General features: G+C 32.4%; 1 protein-coding gene across 1 annotated transcript in view; it reads right to left on the bottom strand.

Moving 5' to 3' along the window:
* The window catches only part of LOC139513012 (uncharacterized), a 45,731-nt gene extending 37,193 nt beyond the window's left edge, over nt 1-8,538 (bottom strand). Inside the window, exons 1-6 of the mRNA XM_071301070.1 lie at nt 8,263-8,538; nt 6,233-6,294; nt 5,464-5,664; nt 3,993-4,067; nt 2,271-2,345; nt 180-261 (exon numbers count right to left, since the gene is read on the bottom strand). Of these exons, the coding sequence (XP_071157171.1) occupies nt 180-261; nt 2,271-2,345; nt 3,993-4,067; nt 5,464-5,664; nt 6,233-6,294; nt 8,263-8,332 (565 nt within the window). The 5' untranslated portion in view covers nt 8,333-8,538. The remainder of the gene's footprint in view (nt 1-179; nt 262-2,270; nt 2,346-3,992; nt 4,068-5,463; nt 5,665-6,232; nt 6,295-8,262) is intronic.
* Between the last annotated feature and the right edge of the window lie 16,828 nt (nt 8,539-25,366).

Genomic DNA, 25,366 nt, shown 5'->3' with positions numbered 1-25,366 from the left:
TTGAAGACTATTCTCAAAAGCTATACAAAAATGTCTATTCTTTTATGATAAATTCCTTTCATGTGGCATGGCAACAAATAATACATGTATGTATGTATATGATAAAATATAATAAAATTTACCGTTTAACTCCTAGTAAAACATTTATTTACAATTGTCTTAAATACAAATCAACCTACTAAATGCTGAATTAATCCAATAAGGAACAATTCCGTCCGTCCAAAAATGTACAGTTTGGTCAAAATTTCTCTTATTTGGATCCTAAAAAGAAACATATATATACCAACATTAAGACTACAAGATCTATGAGTATAGGAAGCTAATTTGTTACCGGTTCCTTAATCATGTGATAATTTCATTTACATTCATTACGAGATGAAGAAGTAATGGCGAGAATAAAACTGCTATCCTGGTATCTTTGATTAGTTTATGAATACCCGAATCTTAAATACTTGTTACAGTGTTCTTTTATTTGTCTTTGGAATTTTTATCTTTTACTGTTTAGTCCATTTTTAAGACTATTCATTTGACGAGGCTCGGTACTTATACATCCCGTCTTCGTGTTCTTGTGCTATGATTTTTTGTGTGTCATTTTCTTCGTTTTTGTTAATGTGCGTTGTTTATATGCCTTTTTTGTATTTCTTTGTTGACATATTTGGTTTATTTATAGTGATTAAGGTTATAACAAAATGTTGACTGTTGTGCCCTATATTTTACATATTAACCTTTTATGTTTGTTTGTTTTGTTCACACATTGTTGTAAATATAATTTTTTCTAAGTTCAAGGATCATAACTCTGCATAAAATCACCAGACCGGAACAAACTTTGGCCTAGATCTGTAACTTATTACGATAAAACGATATGCAAACTATCAACTCAGTATCTTTAAGCATGACGAAACAAATGCGGAAAACAATTATTTGAGTGAATTTTCCAAGGACCACAACCCAGCACACAATCATCAGACCAGAACAAATTTCAAGCTTGATATGTAACATGTCATGATAAATTATATTCCAATTATCAAATCAATATCTTCAAGCATGACAAAAAAGTGTGGAAAACTGGATATTTAATAGTCCGAGAACCATAACTCTGTACATAACCAGCAGACCGGAAAAAATTCTGACTTGATCTGTAACGTGTTATGGTAAAACAATATACTGATTATCAAATCAATATCTTAAAGCACAAAGAAAAAAGTGGGAAAAATTGATTTACAGGAAAGGCGGATGAGCAGAGAGACAGACAGACGACAGAAGTGCACACCTAAAGTCACCTTCGACTTCGTCGGTAGGGGAATAAAAACAGTCAGACTTTGAACAGGCGCTAAAATATCGATCAACGATACATTCAATTAAGGGGTATTTTTCAGTGGCGGATTAAGGTGTGGCGTAGATGACAATCCGTTTTTATTGAAAAATATATGATTTTTGTAGCATAAAATCGTCCCATTAATGTTTGACTCGATTCGCTAACCGTGAAGTTTCATATTTTCGATACCCTCTTTCGTCCGTTTTTTTTCTTCATTTTCATTGAATGTTAAATGGATACACGATACTTTAAACCTAGGTTACAATTTTGCATCGTTAATGCTAATTACAACATTATTCTTAAGCAAAAATATTCATTATTTAAACAAGGTCAAATAGCAATTATTTTTTATACTCTTGGGATGCTCGAATCGCTTTTTATTTGGAACCAGACGACAATGACTATTTTTTTATTTTATATTGGTATACATTTTTGTCATTAGCGGTTAGAGGATGCTGACAACAATTGCAATATATTTCACCTACTGGGATGAACAAACTTTGAATTGACGGGTCCAATACCTAATAATACGACAAGATATGCTGCTTATCAGGCGGCGATGGAAATCATTTTGTCGGAATTATCTATTTTAGTTTTGTTTCTACAGTCAAAGTTGAACTTAGATTCATTCAACTGTGCTTGATTTATACATGTATATACATGTACAAAGTCAATTCGGAAAGGACGTTGAGAGATCGGTTCTTGTTCTGCATGTTAACAAATTCTTGAAATATCTTTCAGGTAGCTTGATAGCAAGTTGAAAATCTGTCCATATCGTTCATATCGTCTATTCCAGTGTCAGCCCAAATGTTTTGCCCTTCATTAGGAACTAAGTATTTTTCTTTTATAATCATCTCACTAGACATTACTTTTATTTTTGTTATTATGACAGAATGTGTATAATTGACATTAAAATGTTGTCATAAACTCGAACTCTCTATATAAAACTACTCACTGAAGGAGGTGCTGGATGGTAATCCAAGCCGTCTGCAATGGCTCTCGTTTTATCCTTGACATTACGTCCAATGGGCTAAAAATTGTCATAAAATGGTTATGGTAAGAAAGGAAAAACGCAGACATGTAAAACAGCATTATGTACTTACTGCGCTATTTTAACACTTTTGTTATTGTAACTGGTTTTTTACTTTTATATCAAAACTATTTTGAAGATGACTTCTATGATAACGTGTAAACTAACTACAAATCATTAATATCAATTCTGCCAAAGAGAATGTATGTCATCAGAAACCGCTTTTTTATGTAAAAAAAGGGAATATTTTACCAATGCAATGTTCAATGTTAACATTTGGAGTATACTGCGTCCGAAGCCCTAAAACCCCAAACATTGAAATCCTAAGATGTATAAGTCAATATAAAAAATGAAATTGAAAACGACAACAGTGTTTGGGTGCTTTACACATTCAACACCAATGCAACTCTTAAACGTTTGAGATATAACTTTCATTGGATACGGTTACGACCAAATGTTTAGATGTTAAAACAAACGATTGTGAACATAATAACGCACAGCCTGTACAATACATATACATCAAGTCATCATCGTCAAACATTTTAAACCAATTAAACATTCCAAGTATATTGACAAATTTTAGAACTTACTAAATAATACCCCAATATCGCAATTGAATGTAACAACCTTATTTCAAAAGAGGTACACACAAAACCAAGAGGGCTCTAAAAAATCCCTAGTCGAAAAAAATAGGCAAAACCATGATAAAAAAGAGGAAAGACAGAAAAAAAACAATAGTCAACACAACTCTACACACAAAACTAAACATTGTACAATACAAAACCCCCCGCGTAAAGCATTCAAGTGCTTACAATTGATCAATATTTCCAGGTTATTGAATCAAAATGTAAAATATGATAAGTAAAATTAGCTGATTATGCATGGTGCAATAACTGATAGGTAAATACCGCTTGTCTAATTCTGGCTAAGACATCACCAAAATCTATTATTTAACCCCTAGCCTTGAACGAAAGTGAAATTTAAAAAGGAAAACTATTTTCACAAATATTGTTTAAAATCTACAATGAATATACTACTACAATATATAGAGACTTTATGTTACAGTTAAAGGTCGCGAGGACTTTTTTGCTTTTTTTTTGCGACACATTGTCATTCTTCCGTGGAAGTTTTTCATCATTTTAGATTAAAAAATCTGAATAATCTACTTACGTTTACACTTAAATAGTAGTTTTAGTTTTCTCATTTGAATTGGTGTACACGTGATGATGTCTTTCACATGTTATGGTTATTGATAAAGGCCGTGTGTTTGATTGTCGTAATGGTATCCAGTGAATAGTTGCCTAACTGTATCATATTACATCTCCTTATTTTATATTTTATAATAGATTTAGTTTAGTTCATTTAAATTATGTAATAGTACATCTTTTATTATTCTCAGTTGTTTTAACAATGAGATGAACAAATGATAAAAAAAGGGTGCGTGTAAGTTTCAATTTGTAATCACTCATTGTTTATCTTAAAAGAACATGAATCATAATCTTAAGATAAGAAGGCTATAAAAGGGGGATTGTGGAATTTAATCCAATACAGTCGACGGTAACCACGGTCAACGCATTATTTTTCTAATGACAATATGAAGATGACTTTAAGACTGAATGCATACACTATCTATGAAGTAAATTGTACCTGGTATACTTTCCCGTGGTCATCAATACTCATTCCATCCAATAAAAACGCCAAATCCGAATCAGGGTCAAGATCCTGGGGGGAAAAAAGAATAAAATCAATGGTTTTAAGTGTAAATTGATCGTCAAGTATTGTTTTGCTGTGCCGACTTGTTCGAATGTCCAACAGCCTGTTTTGATAATGATTGGACGGTGATACGTAACAGTATTAGTCCATATAAAACATGAAAATTGTCGACCCCGACTTTTGCCTGCAAGTTTCTATCCCTAAAAGGACATTAGATCTTCATCAGAGGAAAATCTCTTTCAGATTATTTTTTGGTTTGCTTTTTTGTGCATTATCTCTATTATAACTCCCTGAATAATTTGGTTATTTTAGTCGATGTACATTTTGAGTTTCAGCCAACATTCATAAATTATGCTTGCATTTTACGTTACATATATGTAACTCTACACCTCTAAATGCATCGTGTATTTAGATATTTATTGTTATCAGATTACTGTCTTAGGAAGTATTCAGTAAATGATTGTTTTTCTTCTCATAAAAATACATATATATAACTTTGTTTAAGTTAGAGGAACTAACAATCTCCAGTCCAAAGACACTTGTTAAATGGGATTAAACAGAAAACTGAACATTGAGCAACAAGCCCTTTTGTTTTGTTATAGAGACGGTAGATACTAGTGCTAAAATCCATTGATAAATTGTTTCACATATTTTGTCTACTTAATGGAATTCCATGCGACTGTAATACAAGTGAAAGGTTGAGCTAGCTATTAAACCAGGTTTTGTCCACAAATTTCTACATGAGGATATATCTGTACCAAGTCATGAATATGTCAGCTGTTGTCCATTCGTTTGATGTGTTTGAGCTTTTAATTTTGCCATTTGATAAGTTACTTTCCGATTTGAATTTTGCAAGGAGTTCTGTTATTTTGTAATTTTATTTTTTATAAGATGCGCTTTGAAGTGGTTCGAAAGTAATGACTTAACAACTTATCGAATGTATATATATCGCTGTTTGATGTGATTATAAGGATTGACATGTTTATTTAATCATATTGCCAGGTTCGCTTTTTACTTTGATATTTCAGAATCTATTTAAGGTTCTTCATTTCGCTTTGTAGAGGCTTTAAACTAAACAGGTTATTGCCGTAAGAACAGACATTATATTCCAATATGATTTCATAAAGTAAAAGACCGTTTTGTTCTTAGCCTCTGTTGAATGAGGCACTGTTTTAATGGATGATTTTTTTCCGATATAGGCAACTCAACAGACGATTATTTCTATTACCTCTACTGAAAATAAGACAACTCTTACTAAATAACATATATATTATGTACAAAGAACTAATAACCTTTCAATTCTAAAACCTGAAAGAATCCAGTTCAACCTCCTCTTTTAGATTAAATGTGTTGTAAGATAACTACTAATTATTTGATTTCTCAGAATATAAATAAAAACACATACCGTTGGTTTATCAAATTTGTAACCCTCTTCGAGACCTTTTTTTCCATTTCCCTTCGGCTTGTCTACTTTCTTTCTTTTCTCAAGGCTTGCTTTCTGGTCAAGTGTCCAAGAGTTTTCAGTAAGTTTTCTGTTGCCTCGAAAGGCATTTCCATTGCTGATATAGCCTTCGTCTTTATTCTTTAATCGCCTGTGTTGACTTATCTAAAATAGTCGTATTTTACAATGCAATTGTATATATGTTATTAAATCATAGCTTTATGTGCAAACGGAAACAGCTAGCGTAAAACACAGAAACAAATAGCAAAGTGATATACGATGAAAGGTTATTTCTTCCTTTTTTCTTAGCCACGTTAGACATTTATGTACAATTAGTACACGGAAAAAATACGGACAAAAGTTGAGGTTCAGACATGAGTAGAAATAGTTGTGTTACGGAACAAAACATACAATTAATTGATGTATGACAGGATTCCGGGAATTTTTTCCGAGACAACTACACATGAAAGATCTTTTTACATGTCTTATAAATAATATTATAACATACGTTTCTCGGTTGTAAAAATGAACTGTCGTAAAGAGGAGATAATTTTAGAATCCTGACATTTGCAGCATCTTTAATTTACACTCTTAAGCATTTACAAAATCTAATTTGGTAATTGCATCAGTTTAACTTGAGACTGGTCCACGCCAAGATAGTTTGGATGTTAATCGTTGCTATTTTTAGACCCTTTATTATTATAGCTAGTTTAAGAATGTTTTACAAACTAACCTCACGTAATTGTCTTCCATAAAGGTTATCCAATTCATTAATGGTTTCTGCTACTTCTTTTTCTATATAAAGAAAATAGAAAATGAAACACATATCCTAAATAAAGGTTGTACAATTCCTGAATAGTCACTTTGAGTTTTATTTGTAGAAAAAAAAACAATCAGACGGAAAAGTAATACAATCAAAACAATTCCTCTTCCTACTCAAATCATTTGCCAGATAAACAAATTTTAAAAAAATAAGAAAAAATGAAGAAAAAAAATAACAAAGGCAATCAAATTACACAAAAGTCGTTCAAACTTTTCTTCACTAGTATAATCAATAATATGTGAAACAACTTATGTATCAAGCAGAAGGTAAACATTATCTTTTCGAAAACTAAAAAATTAAGAAACTATAAAAAGAAACGAAATATTCTTGAAATTATTATTTGTCCGACATGAATAAGCCAATATTGCAAATCATGTTATGACTCCTGAATTCCATGTTGTTGTTTAATAGTTACCCTAGTACAAAACATTTTTGTTAATAAAATTGAGAAAGGAAATGGGGAATGTGTCAAAGCGACAACAACCCGACCATAGAGCAGATATAATCGAAACAGTTCAAATAAAGTTTGAATTATGAAAAATTATGAAATAAATAGATCTCGGACAATTAAAGCTAAGTGATTTTTTTCTAAAATATAGATTCCTCAAGCATAGGTGTTATTCCTTGTAAGCGTTCACCAATGCAGCAGCATTTTTCAAAAATTCTATACCATTTCTATATAAATCTGGCTTTCGACTTTTGAATTTAATTTCGAATATTAAAATATATAAACTTTTACCTATAGCATAAGTGTAACTCACCCTTTTTAACTTGCATGAAAATACGGACATTGATTTTATAAAATGTTCAGTGGTATAACCTAAGAAATCGTTGATAATAAGGAATGTACAAGCATATATACGCATAAAGTGATTTGTTGTCCAGATATGTCTACACTTTTGAACTGTTTCGATTATATCAGCTCTTTATCGTACTTTTTGAATATAATTTTACTTCAATTATCACTTAAGAAAATTAATTACATTGGTACAGCTTAGTTTTATTAGTTGTGTATTGCAAACCAGTTTAAAAATGGTCAAATATATGAAATAAATATCTTATATTATCGACAAGCTGATATTTGACAATAGTCTATATGAGGGAAATATCTAAAAACATTGTAATGCATGCACGTGTTAATACAGTTTTTCCATTTATTTCAGAATCGAAATGGAAGACGGCTGGCTAAATTCCTAGTAAAATCCGGGATTTAAATTTTATAAGGAGCTTAGGAAAGGTCGATAAATGTCTGGAATGGATATAACAAGTGGGCTTGCATAGACTTCAAAATGACTTTTAAGGATGTCTGCTGCTCTAACAAGGATTTCATGTGGTTGCTTAAAATGAAAACAACTTTGATATTTAAACAAAATAAAGTAATAAAATCATTAGTCTCGTGTGTAGTTTTCAAAATACGAGACATTTAGAAAATGGCGGGAAAAGGGTTTTCTTCAGACTTTACTATTTGTTAACATTGGAATTGTTTTTTACCCTTTAAACCAAGAAAAAATAACAAGGATTTCATGCCGCCGGATCGCTAAATCTTAAATGATCTATTGAACAGATTTATGAAGACAAAAGTGGGGTGTCGTGTAAAAAAAAATTTAATACATTTGGATGGATAAAACCTGAGAAAATCGAAAATATGACAAGAATTCAAAAACATGACCAGCAGACATCCTTAAATGGTAAATGATTTAAGTCAGTAAGAAAAACAACCAAAGGTAATATGTAAAACAATTCAAATGAAAAACCAACGGACAGATTTATGATAAAACAACAAACATCTAAAATCTATAGCAGACAGCAATCATCGACAATTGCTTCAAACTACATGCTCCTGATATTCAGGATTCCGTCGAGAATGTTTTGTAGTAGGTAAAAAAATGTAATTGAAATAGTTATTTATATTTGATGTACATATCTTGGTGATCGCTTACCTTTCTTTATATGAATAGCTCCACTCAAAACTGCAAAATGAACCAGAAAAATAGCGTGACGGATGTACATTTTTAGTCAATCTAGTTGTCTCACCAAAAAAGCAAATAGCTATGACATTTTACTGGACTTAAACACTTTAAATACTGGAGTTCCAATAAATGTTGCTCAACATAAAACATCTTTCAATTGGTCCTCATAATTGAATGTATAAAGATTGGATATTATTGGGTACGAACTATTCACAAATAACAGATGAAGGAGGATCTTTAATGAATGAATTTATTTTCGTCGATTTTACATTTAAGTGATAATAATCATGTGTACTGTTTGAGATTTTCATATCGTGGACACGCGGGTATCCAACGAACTGTTTAGAGCTATATCTGGTGTTTCAATATTCTTTGTGCTACTGTAATGCTTAATATTATACGATTTGTAACTTTGTAACAAGTTTCACGTAACATGGAACATGACACAAATGGGAATTTTAATAGAAACTTCAATAAACGCACAACTGACGTATATATACCAACTGATATGCCTGGAATCTTTGATACTTTTTCATACACTGTGCTTATGTCACTGCCCATATAACAAATAAATGGTCCTGGGACACAGCTATCGTCTTTTGATTTTCATTGTCTACAAATTTGGTCCTTACTATGGTCGGTGTGTCAATAGCATTTTTTATACACTTTAAAAAATAATTTCTTTATTCCTTATGCATAAATTGCAAGTTAGGGGATGAAATGCTATGTTAATATACTTTTTAAACTAAATTTTCAATTTTGATTTTAGGAACAAATAGGTTCGATTCTTCTAATTTGTATATGGGTTTTTTTCTTTTTAAATAACGATTAGTATTGGGTGATTGTAGTTCATTCATATACTGTAATGTATATTATAGGCGATATTGTTCTTTCATCCCTCAATATCTATTTGACATTTTTATCCACCCAAAAAAACGAAAATACCCTGGTATATATTTGGGGAAAATACTTAAATGGTTGAACGTCATCTTTCAGAAAATACATATACTGATTAACTGTATAGTAACATACATAGGCGGTCTATTGTTAATATCTCTACATAAGTACAATGTAAATCAATATTTGGAGTTATCTATCATTGTCTATTGCGAACATATAACTATTATACAATTACTGTCTTCAGTGGCGTAGCTAGGTCATTTTAACGTGTACGCCCCAACCTTGGCAAGGGGTCTGAGGACCCCAAACTGCTCCATGTCAAACAATTTCTGGTAATGGATTAGATCTAGGGAGCGAGGCCCCGGACGCTAATGAGTTATCGAAAATGAATACCATTCCTGTCATTAAAAACTCATCAGTAGCAACATACTTTACAACCTAAATGGTTTATTTGTTAAGTTAAATTATTCATTTTGTTAATTTGAAATATAATAGTCATTGGATTCAGAGATAATTTCAAAACCAGTAGCTTTTAAATATGTTTTAAAAGAGCTGTGAGGGTAAAGCAATTAACCAACAAAATCACCTTTCTATTTCCAAATTTCGTAAATGAACATTAATCTTCAGAGATGTTCAGGTGCAATTATAGATATCGTAAAGGGTTCTGTGGAATCCTGGTTTTTTTTTATCAAGGATTCCTCTTGCAAAAAGTGAATCCATTTATCAGTCCATTACAGGATTTTTTAACAGGATTTTTAAAAAATCCAACATTTTCTTTAGATATTTTTTCTTGATCTGGAGTACTACTAGTTTTGGCCCAAGTTTCATGACAATTTATGAAGATTGATGCATTGATAATTTTTAAAAAAGTCATATAGAATCGCTATGTCGCGCTTTGGCGTCATAAATACAAATGTATGTCACAGGCTCAACAAAACTGTAAACCACAAAACGATTCTAAGGAGATAAAGGATTGCTTAAAACAAAAGGGAAGGGAGTATATATATAAAACTCACAGTAGCTTCAGACTTGACAGAAAATGAACAAATAAATGATATGATACCATTTGACTGAAAGTAAATTTCGTCAATTTTATCCACAATTACAAGCCAACGAAGAAAGAATTATATTTAAGCTGATGTGCTTCTAACAAGTTTTTTTTTTTTTTATTTTCTTTAGATTAAAATATTTTTTTTGACAAAATTCAAGTGTACGCCCGGGCGTTTTGACGTAAACGTAGCTACGCGCCTGGTCTTTTGATGAGGTAAATGTGTGGTTTTATTGACTTTTGAAAAACTGATATTCACTGAGGGCAACGGCCGAATTGAATATCAGTTTTTCAAAAGTCAATAAAACCACATATTTACCCAAACAAAAGACAGTAATTGTTTTATTCCATATTCCGTTAGAAATGTATGTAAAGGAAAATATTCACCAAAATCAATTGTACATCAAACGATTTTTACCAAAATTATACACGTAAAATCACGCGACGTTTTGCGTGGTGAATATTCTTTTTCGCAGGTGAATATGCTTATTAATTCAAATTCCAATTCATATAGAAAAACCTACTAAAGTTTTAGCCATATGGAATAATAATTTTTATTTTATTTTATTTTTTTTGGGGGGGGGGGATAAAGAGAATTTGAAGTAATATTATAAAATCAGAAATAAAAACAATGAACTATTATGATCAACCGTTAGATTGCAGAATTGAATACTTTTTTTTTTTTATGTTGACACTTTTTTCAGCTCAAATCAGCCCTGACTTTTCAGATTTTAATGTTAATCCTAACCCATCCCACCCCACGAAATATCGAATTGTCATCCCTCACAATTTAAACACGATTGAACTATTATTTTGAAATATTTAAAGTCAAAGTTATCATTTTCAATTACGCAATTTGTATGGATGAATATGAATACTCTGCCAATTCATTTCAAAAACATTTCTGACAGATTAGGAAATTTTAAAGTAAAAATTAGACATGTATGATAAGTGCATATACATATGATAATATCATTAGTTCATAAGTAATCAACCAAAACGTCAATCATATGAATTGTATACATATGTTAAAACCTTTTCTATTTCTATTGCTAAAACTGTGTGACTACCCAGACTACCCGAATTAATATTCCATAAATAAAGTTTTTCAATTCATGTTTTAATAGTTTGAGAACAGTAACACATTGCACACTCGAAACTCCTACATACAGTAACCTCGTTTCTTAATCTGTCCAAAAACAATTTATGTTTGTCTGATTTTTTAGTGCAAGTTATTTTAAAATTAGATATAAAAAGGTCACTAGTATCAGATAATAATAAGTAAATATAAGTTAATGGAATAAACGCTTTGTAATTTTCGTGCTTTCGAAGAGTTTTTCTGGATTTACCTTTCATATGGGAAAATTACATGACCACATTGATTTAATTTAATTTGATGGACCAGACTAGAACACAAAATCATTACATTTTTATGGCATTTAGATAAATGTTGTAATTAGCTGGCCGATTCATGGTAGATGGATTATATAATGAATGCTATCTTCATATATTGTAGTTTCATCCATTAAGAATAGCGGTACATATCTATTATGATGATGTTGTAAAAATATCTTTTTTCATACTTACCAATAATTTATTTTAGACATATTAGTTACGATATGTAAATGTGTTTATCGGCATTCTCTTGGGAACCAACTTCTTTCCGACTTATTTCTTTATTACTATGAGACTAACATCATACAAGAACTTTGTAAGAAGAAAGAAAAGAAGTTAGCAGTATCAATTAACTTTACTTTCCGCTATATATATGATGTTCTCTCACTAAATAATTCAAAATTTAGTGACCATGTTGAAAGCATCTATCCCATCGAACTGGAATAAAGGATAAAACAGATACAGTCAATTCTGCTTCATATCTTCATTTATTTTACCTGCTATACATTTCTAGGAATGTGATTGGTTAACAGCGCCCTCGTGGAGACCGTGTATATTTCATATTAGGTTAGTAGGAAGGCGGGGCTTATTTCATACACGGTTAGTAGGGTGTTACGCCCCTTTATATACCATATAAGGTGGAAGAGAGGCGGGGCGTATTTCATATACGGTAAGTAGTGGTGTTACGTCCTTTTATAAAAACAAAACCGGTACTGAGAAAAAATCGTTAGGGTTTCAACAGACGAAGAAATTGATGATTAAGATTAAAATAAATTCATAAAACACATTTATAATTAAACCTAACAAGTTGTTATTGTTGATATCTGTTTTTTTGTAGGATCAATGGAAGTAGTTTCTTAATGCTAACAGTATTGAAGACTTGCTCATTTTGATTGTTCACTTGTCTAAATTTCACACGTTAAGGTAGTCGGTAAGATACATTCGTTACATAGTGTGCTAGTGACCTAATACGGTAAATATGGGGTCAGAAAATTCCATATGGGGATTCGAGCTTTGCTCTTACCCCATATGGAATTTACTGACCCCATATATATATATATATATATAAATCCGGATCTGGTGTACTAAAAAAATATATATATATATAAATCCGGATCTGGTGTACTAAAAAAATATTGACATCGTATGTTTGTGGCATAACATCGTTAATTTTTTTTCTGTTTAGTATTAAATTTATATTAAGATCCATTGGCAATGGCAGTCAGCAGGGTTAAAGAACATCAATTGTTCGACCTGTTAGTCAAATGCGTTTTGTTTAAATATACTTTTTCACTTTTTTGGTCTTTTGGAAAATGTTGTTTATTCTGTTTTTAGACCCTTCTACAACGGAATTTGTTTTACATGCACACGTATAAAAATTGCGGTTTTTATCCAACGCAATCATAGGTTTGAACGTAGTTTTCAATTTAGACTCGTAAATATAAATATATATATATAACAGTTTTAAGTAAAATAATATTAAAAGCGGTATTTCTAGCTCTTGAAATTCAAAACATAGTACTTTGCCAAGTTTTGATATAATGATAATTACTGACCCCATATATATATATATATATATATATATATGACGAGGAAAGGTAACACACGGCCAGCGAAAGCTCTTTTTTGAGAGCCCAGGTGGTCATGTGGTCTATCGGGACGGCTGCAGTGCAGGCGATTTGGTGTCACGATATCAAAGTAGCATGGGTTCGAATCCCGGCGAGGGAAGAACCAAAACTTTTGTAAAAGCAAATTTACAGATCTAACATTGTTGGGTTGATGTTTAGACGAGTTGTATATACATTATGTACACAGCCATGTATCACCATCATTGATGGCGATCCGATGGATACATCTGTTGTAGAGTTGTCACTGACTCAGACGTACTTATAAATATAATTATTTTCTGTGACTGTATATTACATTAATTTGTAGGATCCTTTACTATAGATACATGTAATTTAGCTGATCTGTAACACTAACATCTCCATGCCTTATATATCATGTACTGTAGTACGCAGCTAGATTAAAACTGACGAGGAAAGGTAACACACGGCCAGCGAAAGCTCTTTTTTTGAGAGCCCAGGTGGTCGTGTGGTCTTGGGTTCGAATCCCGGCGAGGGAAGAACTAAACATTTTGCGAAAGCAAATTTACAGATCTAACATTGTTGGGTTGATGTTTAGACGAGTTTTATATATATATATATATATATATATATATATATAATAAAACAGTTTTGAGAAAAAAATTATTAAGAGCGGTATTTCTAGCTCTTGAAATAATTATAAATGTGTTTTATGAATTTATTTTAATCTAAATCATCAATTTCTTTGTCTGTTGAAATCTTAACGATTTTTTCTCAGTACCGGTTTTGTTTTTATAAAAGGACGTAACACCACCGCTTATTTCTCTCACCCCATATGGAATTTAATTATTCCATATATACCGTATTAGGTCACTAACACACTATGTAACTAATAATATCTAAATAAATTGACAATAAGGGTCGGTTGAAAACAAAACTTTACGACAAAAGATATGACTTCAGCTTCAAAATTTGTGAACTTGCCATTTCTATGTAGCAACATTTCAGCAGCACTTGCACACGGAGTATATATTTCCCAATTGATACAATATTCTCGGGGTAGTATTTCCTATTCAAACGAAGTATTTCAAATGATGAAACTAAAATAACCCATGTGTAAATGTTACGGAAGCCGTCACGAGTTGGGTGACCGCTTTGGAATATCTGTTTCACAGATGATAGCGGAAATGTTCCTTATGTCGTAGCATCAGTCCCGTTTCCTTTTTAAGAATGTGATTTACGGTTTGAGACTTATTACCGGGTTTGTACTAACAAGAGCAACACGACAGTTTCACACGTGGAGCAGGATCCGGTTACCCTCTCGGAGCACCTGATGTCACTCCTAGTTTTTGGTGCGGTTCTTGTTGCTTAGTCTTTATTTTTCTATGTTTTGTTTTTGTATTTTTGTCTGTTTGTCTTGTCTTTGAGTTTGAATGTACCTCTGGTATCTTTCGACCCTCTTTGATAACCAATGAAATTATCATTATATCAAAACTTGGCAAAGTACTATGTTTAAAATTTCAAGAGCTAGAAATACCGCTTTTGATAAAAAAAAAATCTCAAAACGGTTATTTGAAGAAGTGCCCTAAAAATAATCTCTAAAAAAAATGGTTTCTAATAATGTGAAGAGATGAAATAGAGATTCTGACAACCGTCTTTCTTCCAAAAAAAACCCCAAAAAAACTCAAGGATATCTTCAACAATAGAAACAGTAATCACGTTGTTAGTATCATATCAGGGTCTTATCTATTGATATGATTTTATTATTTGTTTTTATTGACTGTGAACTAGCTTCTAGTAACTGCGAGTACTCTCTGATCTGTACATAGTGTCTCTTGTGGGTTTTTTAGTGTCTTTTATGTTTAATCATATTCAACTGATGCTTATAGTTTGTTCTTATATTGTACTGTTACACCACTGTCAAAGATTGGGGCTGGTCGCTGATTGGCGCCTTTAAACATATTTAACACCGTATATCTGTATGTGCTTATCCAAAGTTATATAAAAAGCCTGTAATTCAGTGGTTGTCGCTTATTGATAAATATCATATTTATTTCCCGTTTTTGGATTGTAGGCCGCTATTTTTTTTTTTCATTTGAAATTATCTACTTTCGTCATTTTTCTGGTCTTTAATAATCACTACTTGTATATAGTATTGGTTTTACTCATTGTTGAAGTTCGAACGGTGACCTATAGTTATTAAATGTCATTTTGGTTTCTTGTGTAGAATAGTTTCAATAGCATATAGAACGATTGCTCTCTTTCTATTTGCAGGATGATATAAAAAAAATGTTTTCATTAGAAAATCCCTACTTTTTTGTCTATTTTCAATATATCTTTTAAATTCAAGACATGAATATACTTAAAATCGAACCATAATTGACTATGGTATGAAATAACTGCGATATAACATACATCCCCAACTGTGAATGTACTGTTGAAGGTCGGTTTGATTTTTAATGAAAAACAAAACTGAAATGATGTTGCACTGGACTAGTGCAATCACACCAAGAATAATATCCTAGATGAAATGATTGTTAAAAAATGAAATTCTAGTTTGAAGGGAACGATAAGCGAAACCTGTTTACCGAGACAAGTGCATATACACAGACAAACTTAATGGAATGTAAAATTCTCATCACACATTTTTTTTATTTATACTTGTACTTTTTTATTTTGACACTAAAACTTGGATAATTTCCAGACTAAAGTTTATGTAATGACGTCTTTCGTGAAAATTACTGTATTGTCGTAAGTTAATCATTTGAGATCACCAGCTGTTATTTATTTAAGAATTGAATGCTTCTTTTTGTAAATTTATTGGGGTGTAAAAGCGTTGACCGAAGTACATTTTGTATGAAGCGCGGAAGCGCTTCATTCTAAAAATGTACGCACGGTCAACGCTTTTACAACCCTATTAAGTTACAAAAAGAAGCATTCAATACTTATAATTACATTTTTTAGCTATAATCATGAAAACACGAATTTTATATATTTTATTATTTAATTCACCTGTGCACTTTATTGTTGGAGCACGTGTTATCATGAAGGAAAAGTTGTATTGAGCAAACCAACTGCTTACGGAATAACACGTGATGTGCAGTTAGCCAATCAGAATAAAATATTAAAATGAAACATACATCTAATGTAATCATATATAAGTACAATTTTATGTAAAGATAATTTTCATGTATTTTGTAAATATTATTAGTGTTCAGCATATCCCAAATAATATCTGAAATATTTATATCTGCGTCTGGTGAATCATCGTATGGGCCTAGCATTGTTGCTGAGCCTTTAAGTATAACAGTTTCAAAGATTTGATATTCAGATTTGTTGTTACTGAAATAAATGCATGTGCATCCAATTGATACAAGATGATGGAGATATTTAAGGTTTGCAATGTGTATAATTTTTATAATTGTGCTTAAGAAATTATCAAATTATTATCATTTGGTATGCCAGACACTTAATGATCGCTCAGTTGTAAAGTACATAATTTGACCATGTCTTTTTTTTTCAGATTGGGCTGAGTTTTATGTTTTTCTTTTGATGTCAAGAGTTCTTCCAAGAAGCTCTTCGTAACGTCAACATATAATGAAGTATGAGGTTGACAAATTATTGAGTTGTAAGATTTAAAGATCGAATATAAACTGCGCGTCACATGAATGGATCAACGTATTCTTTGTTACGTTTATATCATCACAAGTAAATTTCTAAAAATAAAATAGATTTTGTTTCATTTATAAACACGTACAAGAAAAATTATATCGGGATTGATTTTGCAATGATGTTATTTTATTTGTTTTCCAACAATAACAAAAATATTCAAATTGAATGTGTTCGTAGTGGTGTTATTATTAGTATTTTCGAACCATGTTAGGTATTCTTCGAATAGTTTCTTAAACAAAAATTCATATTAATGGGGTAGCTGATTTTTTTATTTCACCTTTAACATACTTATGGATAATCAAAATGAAATAACTGCAATCTAAGGCAATCTAAGGCCAAATCATGTAATACCAAACAGTAAACACGCATGAAACCAACCTGTAGACCGACAACGAGTAACTCGACTGTGCTGACAATTAAGGCATATGTGAAATATGCTGAAAATACAGAATTCAAACCGCAAAAGACAACAATTTAGCAAAAATTACCAACCGGACCTACACGAAAAAGAAAGTAACAACGAAATACCCGAGAGAGAGATTTAAAAATATTCAAACAGCGTACATAAGACTTAACAAAATATCTAACCGGACTAGCAAAAAAAAATAATCATAAATAAATACATGAATTTCGTGACAAACATACTCAATATGCAGACGCTGTTGTGGTGTTGGTTATACTCGTAATGTTTTTGACAACGAGGGTATAACCTTCCCAGTTTATAACACTCTTATATACTGACATGATATCATTGAACGGCAATTTTCTCTAAATCTACTGTTTGTTAATGATCAAATTATAATAAATCGTTCGAGACACTTACGTTGTTCTACCTCGGCTTGATGGCCTAATTCGGATTTGAACATTAGCTCTATCCAATCGCTACTTATATATGGTTAAATCAATCGAAAAACTAGATTTTTTCCATGTACTGACATCTAAGACCTCAGTCGATTTCGGATCCCACTGATGATGATTGAGTAGACGAGACGTACTTGTTTGTAGGTCTGATTGATTTTACAAAACCCCTGGGTCAATGAATCTACTAGTTAACGTTCCCCTGTACATTATTGTACTGACATGAAATATCATTGATGCGGTAATTTTTTGAAAACTATAAATGACAATATTATTCGAAATTGTTCAAATCTATCCTGGCATAGATGGCGTTATCCCGATTTGACATAAATCAATTTTCTTTTTGATTGGTTTTTATAATTTGGTAACATTTCATCAGTGTATTTCTTACTAAATATCTTCTTTCTCAAATACCGAAGTTCTTGTCGTAAATACGCGAAGTGCTTACATTGAACTATGGTAACGTTGTAACCCATAACGCTAAAGTGAATGACGTTATTGTATAAATTCATTAGCTATTACGACGATTAAACGTATATAGAAAACACAACGTATTTATTGAGATTCTTCAACATTTAATGGTGCCGTGACCAGGATATGGATTCAAAACTTGACCAGGATATGGATTCAAAACTACAGTCAGTTCGTCCTGGGCAAAAAGGAGCCGTCACAAAGTTACTGGGAAAAAAAATGAAAACAACACGTTTAATAATTCTATGCGTCCGAAGCGCTTTTCTGGATTTACCTTCATCGGGAACGCTCAAAGCCAACGATAAAATTCGACGAGTTAAAATCAACAACAGACACAGAAGTTTTCGAAGTGGAAGCTTTCAATGATGCCGTCACGCAGAAAAAGAAAACATTGCTTGACCCGAATAACGCTATTGGATCAGACATTGGACGAGAAAATCTGGAGCAGGAAATCACCGACTCAGATGAGTATATGTACGAACTAGATTGTAAGCTCAGACAGATTAGAAAATTCATCAATTTTTTAGAATCAAACAATAAAACGTCACAGGAAAATGTTGAACCTTCAACAAGCAAACTTAACGCTTACGAATTAAATTTCAAGCCCGAGGTCAGAGTTTATAAGAACACATGTGCAATAGACTCTATGCACTAGCAGTATTCAATTCACGCCCCTGCAGTGCATACCCGTCCGTCAGAAAATGTCATGTTTCAAGTCCCGTCAGAACCGAGATCTTCAAAAACTAATTAACATAGGATTCCAAAGTAAGACTTGTCCTATTTTAATGGGTTTGCTTTAACAAATTCAAATTACGATACTGCAGTCAACCTTCTCAGAGATCGGTTTGGACAACCTAACAAACTGATACATGCTGACATGGAAAACACACATGAACTTACCCGCAACGACAAATGATGCATTCAGCATGAGGTCTTAGGGAGACAAACTGCAATCATATGTGCAAAGATTAGAGTCACTTAGTCAAACACCAGAGATGTATGATTCGCTATTGGTACCACTAGTTTTGGACAAATTACCGATTGACTTTAGAAAATCTATTGCACAAGAACACGGGAGAGATAATTTGAAATTGGAAAAAAGCTAAGCAAATCTATAACCAAAGAGATCGACATACTCGAAGCTGGAGAATGATTCACAGATTCAGACAGATTGTACGCCACTGCATTTTTTATGGATTACGCAATCAAACTTCTCAGACTACAAGAAGCTTACCACATTTAAGAAAACTGAAACTTGCAGATTGTGTACAAGGTACAGAACGTTCCGAAGTTGTCTTACTCATAGGCGTTGACTACTATTGGGTTATAATCGAGGACAAAGTTATTAAAGAAAACGGACCCACCGCTGTTCAGTCAAAGATCGCTTATCTATTATCAAGACAGATCAATAGAAACATCAGCCAGCCGTCAACATCTACAGTTTTTGAAAACGACATTTCATACAAAAACACAGCTATTGACAACAAGAAAGGAAACTCCACGGCAAAGTTGCCATGGAAACATGACCATCCAGATGATATACTTTCAGGTATGACCAGAAAACAAATCGCAATGGCTCGTGAAAAGTAGGTCGCACATAAACCCATTTCAGGAAAATCTCCAAGGAAGTAACTTGCTACATAGACCGCCCGAACGTACACACCCTCATCTGATGGAGTCAAGAAGCCACACAGATACAGGACAGAAACTTAAAACGCGCGCGCAAAGATTACCGTTTCGTGTAGCTGTCGTATGTGCCAGAAGAAATATCCATGAAGAGATAAACGTTAATTGTGATCAGTTAAGGTTAGGTGACTTCAGTATTTTATTGGAGATAGACATTAATTTTAAATTTCATTTATCTATATTGTGAACTTAAACTTTTCATTTTTCGTTACATATTTAACTTGTGTCGGCCCCAAGAATGTCGGAAAATACGCGAAGTACTTACATTGAACTATGGTAACGTTCTAACCATAACGCTATAGTACATCACATAATTGTATATATTCATTTGCTATCACGACGATTAAACGTATATGGAAAACAGTTCTAAAAGTGTCTATTCCGATTTCCTCATTTTTGAAGAATAATCTTCTTAATCGTTCAAATACACGGCGACAGGAGGTACATTCTCTCTATGACTTACACCACAGTCACGTCTTAAATGATTCAGAGTATCTCTTAATATATGTCACAATGCTTAGGACGCATTAATTATATATAAATTATTAAACGTGTTGTTTCCAATTTTTAATGAAAGTGTTATCTTTTAATCTGGGTCATGTTGGATGTTTAATGGTTATAACAGGCTGGTGAAATTTAAAATGTGATCACAAGCCCATACAGCGGTTTGGGTATAGCTTATTCATGTTTGTTCCCCTGACGGGAGGAATTGTGCCTGATATTTATATGATGAAGATATAATCTTTCAATCAGTTAATTGAGGTCTGGAGCAGGCATGTCAGTAACTGCTAGTAGTCTGTTGTTATTAATGAATTATTGTCATTTTGTTTTAAAAAAAAATTTTGTCTTCTTGCATCGGACTCGGACTTCTCTTAAATTGAATTTTACTGTGCGTATTGTTATGCGTTTAGTTTTCTACATAGGTTATAGGTATAAATGGGGGGGGTTGAGATATCAAAAAACATGTTTATCCCCGCCGCATTTTGGCACCTGTCTCAAGTCAGGAGCCTCTGACCTTTGTTAGTCTTGTATGATTTTTAATTTTAGTTTCTTGTGTATTAGTACGGTGACCAAGTAAGAAAAGTCGCTTATTTAAGGAGTTTAGTCGTCATTCGGACTATACGGCTATACATTACAGTATCGGTAGTTCAAAGGTTACACTTCACATTTTGACTTGTCGTCAAAAAATCGTACGGTGCAATTTTTGTAAAATGGGCTTCGAAGTTCGTTCCCTTACTTTTATTTTTTTTTAGAGAAAAATTTACTTTCAAAAGATTTTAGGCCTAAATTCTAAAAGAACATTCGTGATATGTTTTTTGTTATTATATACATTGTTGTAACACCTTATTTCAACAATTTTAAACAAAGTTTAGCAAAATTAATCCGTTATTGAAGAGTTTTTTTGTTAAAATTGAACACTACGAAGAATATTTTGCATTCATTTTTCATCATTTTTTTTACGCAAAATGTAAAATAATCAACATTTATATGATATTTCAAACCTTTATAAAACAAGAATTTCAAAATCATTTATCTCAAAAGCATAATTTCGACTTGTGCATTGAAACAAAATATACACTACAAAATGAAGATACAGGTTTTCCTCTTGAAATTCGACTTGTACAAAAATATTGAACCGGACCGATACTATTATTTTAATCTATAAAATTTAATGCTATTTCGTATCACAACGATTTTTCGATGCTAAAATTTGTTCAATACGATCGATCTTTTTTGTTTGTTCATGGTACTATTTCGTGTTCGTTATCGTGTTTTTTTTTTTTATGTATTTTTAAAAGATTTCTTATTTTCGTATGTTTATTGATATGGATTTTTTTCTTTTTATATATTTCAAAAATTAACAACCAAGTCTGAATTTGAACATGTAGATATCTGGAAAAGGTTTGATTTAGGAAGTCCTTTGCGATTAGGTCCTAATAGTTAAAAAAGGCAACACATGTGTTTTAATTTGAAAAATGTATCGTGAGCCAGAGAAGAAGTACTGAATCACTTTCATTACTGTAAAGAGTAAACGTTGCCTCTTAAGTTCTGTTGAAAGACTTAATCATGGAATCTGCCAGCAATGTGTTGAAGAGTATGAGTCGTTTGTTGAGGTGGTATGGCATTGCTTAAATGTATTGATGATAATAAAAAAAGGAAAAAAATTGACGACCTTGCAGCTGACTATTATAAAAAAAAGTATCCAATGCTTTTCTCTAGCGCACATAGTAGCAGACATTTTTTTACCGCTACGACATGAAAAACTCAAAAAAGTTGTCTGCTGGAAAGGAAAGCCGCACAAAGACTACAGCTTCCACCAAAGTATATCAGATTATTGAAGGAAGAATGATTCCTGACTGGAAAAGTTTCTTTCTGTTAAAGAAAACCAACAGGCTCTCCCTAATTTCTTTTGTGGTTTTTCTTCTTCAAAACTATGACATATCCCCTGTGATTCCACCTTATAGTGAACTTTACTTAGCTGGAACGTTTGTAAATCCGAAATTGTCGAAGTCATTTCAAACAATAAGGTTAATGGCTGTAGTAACTTGGTTAGCACTCAACAAGGGCCAATACTCGTATGATAATTAATGCCTTATACTTTGACATGAAGTTAACAGAAATGAGAAAGAGCGACAGAAAAATCACACGGACCTCTGATACGGGTGTATAAAAAAGAAGATGTTCTGTGTGTTCACTACTCTAAACAGATGACACATGCATTCGATTTGTAGGTGCAGATGGGGAACATTAGCAGTGTAAAGAATAGTTGAAGATGTTTACCCGTTCACCAACTTTGTGCTGGCTTTCCCCAAACAATTTATAAACTGCCTCCTGCTGTACATACTCTTACCGGATGCGACACAACTTCGTCTCTGTAAGTAAATAGTCTACAAGACTTTGAAGGACACTATTGTAGTTACAGAACTTTGGGAGTACTGACGAAGATGCAGCCTTTGTTTTTGCAATAATTTAGTTTCTAAGATGTATGAGTTGAAGAATCTCTATAAATCATGATATGATTAAAATGCATGTCACGCTTGCCACCAGTGAAGATGTAGGTTAAGTCAGGTTACCTCTCTATGAATCGGCAATTTTGACCGCATCGCACATTGCTAAAAACCCTGTTCCGTCATCCTTAGAATACGGTTGGCGAAAATTAACTAATTCATTACATCCCATTTATTTTGAAGGGCACATGTCAGCAGAATTCTTGCAGGATCTTGTGTGTTCATGTAAGGGAAAATCTCCATGTAAAAAGTGTTTGTTCATAACAAAACCTTACATGTACGGAGCTTTGCTCCCGTCAAGGGTCAGAATTATGTAGAAATTCCTTGACAGATGAATTAGAAGATACTCCTGGATGAAATTTGTTTTGTGGATCATTTTCATTGGATTTTTTAACTGTTTTGAGGTACATTTGTAATAAGTGTTTTGTTGTTGTAATGAATTACATGCATGAGCTTTTGAAAAATAAACGTTTGGGATAGAAGGATTGCTGAAGTTGAATGTCACCCGGCACCCAGCAAGGTAACTACTGTAACTTTAACGGAATTGTATTGATCTTGTATAATAGAACAAATGTTTGAAAAACGCCAATTTTCAGAATTAATCGATTACTAAGTAATAAGTTCCTCTTTTTTTTTACATTTTCGAGATAATTCATTGTCAATTGATTAGAAATTTAACACAAAACGCTGCTTATATCTTTCAATTTTTTAAATATAGAAAGAAAAAAAACGAAAACAGTATGTTGATCTTTGACCTTAATTTGTGCAAAACCGTTACCACATTTCTTTTTGATGACATCAACAGGCGCGAAGCTACGTTTACGTCAAAACGCCCGGGCGTACACTTGAATTCTGGTAAAAAAATATTTTAATCTCAATAAATTAAAAAGATCTAGTTTAAAGCACATCAGTTTGTAAATCTTCTTCAATGAATAGCTGTAATTGCTTATAAAAGTAACGAAATTTACTTTCGATCAAATGGTACCGTATAAGATATTTGTTTATTTTCTGTCAGTCAAAGTCTGAATCTTTTGGGAATTCTTTGTACTTTCCTTTTGTTCAAAGCAATTCATAATCAGCTGTAATTTGATATGTGGCTTGACTTTTAGCCGAGCCTGTGACATTCATGTCGCGAAAGCTAGAAATAGCGTACCTTTACTTTGTCGGCGGCGTCAACATTTAAGTTCAAAATGTGCATGTTAAAGTTTTTTTTTTATATCAATATTTTTTCAAACCTTCATGAAATTTTACGACAGTTGGACACAATTTTTATTCTCTAAAAAGTATCGAGAGCTATAATGACGAATTCATATTTTTTATTTTCCCGTATTTTACAGATAAAAGGGTTTTGTTTGCAGTTAACAAGTAGATACAGTCTGTGGTTAAAGCTGGTGACACTTCAATTACTATATATATGTCAACCCTTCAACGAATTTTATGAAACTCTGGCAGAAGCTTTTTTTGTGATTAATATCTGAAGCAAAATTTTGAAAATAGTTTTTTTTTATTTTTCAATTGACTGTAATACAGACTTATCTTTTAGTAGTTAACAGACGGTCTGTGATTAATATTTCTTGCACGAGAATTTTGTAAACCTTAATTTCGATCATGATTGTCATGCAAATTGGGCCGAACTTAATATTCCAGATCAAGAAAAAAAACTCTAAAGGAAATCCTGTAATGGACTGATTAATTGATTCAATTTTCGTAACAAGCAGTAATTCTAGGCGAGAACCACGGTTTCACCGGCACGGAACTCTTTACGAATTTTCATAATACACCTTAAAACATCTAAGCAAATTTATCATTTCATATTCATTAACGACATTTGCACAAAAAGGGGTTTTAGTTGAGTAATTGCTTAACCTCACGGTTCATTTTTAACATATGTCAAGGTAACTGGTTTGGATTTTTTCTCTAAAACCAAAGACCACTAGTTTCCAAATCAACACTATGCATATATTAAACATAAACGATTTAGAAAGAGGTATTCTCTAAGGTATGTTCAACTTGCTATTGGTTAGTTTTTTTGATGACAGGAATAGGCCTCCACCTCGAACCCACTGCTAGTAGGTGTTATAATCTGGATCCGATTGGGGCTCTCAAACCCCTCGCCGAGGTTGGGGCGTACACTTCAAAATAGCCTAGCTACGCCACTGATCAATATTCCAAAAGTTCTCATTTTTCCGAATCCAATGATATATAATATAGCCATATAGTATGTTTGACGATTAAATTTTTTTTAAATATTGGGTCTGGTCACCGTACTATAATTATAATTCAGAGTTTAGTATGACGTTCATTATCACTGAACTAGTATAGATGTTTGTTTAGGGGCCAGCTGAAGGACACCTCCGGGTGCGGGAGTTTCTCGCTGCATTGAAGACCTATTGGTGACCTTCCGCTGTTGTCTGTACTATGGTCTGGTTTTTGTCTCTTTTACACATTCC

This window comes from Mytilus edulis, chromosome 2 (genome assembly GCF_963676685.1).
Source record: "Mytilus edulis chromosome 2, xbMytEdul2.2, whole genome shotgun sequence".
NCBI classification, from domain to species: domain Eukaryota; kingdom Metazoa; phylum Mollusca; class Bivalvia; order Mytilida; family Mytilidae; genus Mytilus; species Mytilus edulis.
Note: the sequence above shows the minus strand (reverse complement) of the source record. Positions and strands in the feature narration are given on the sequence as shown.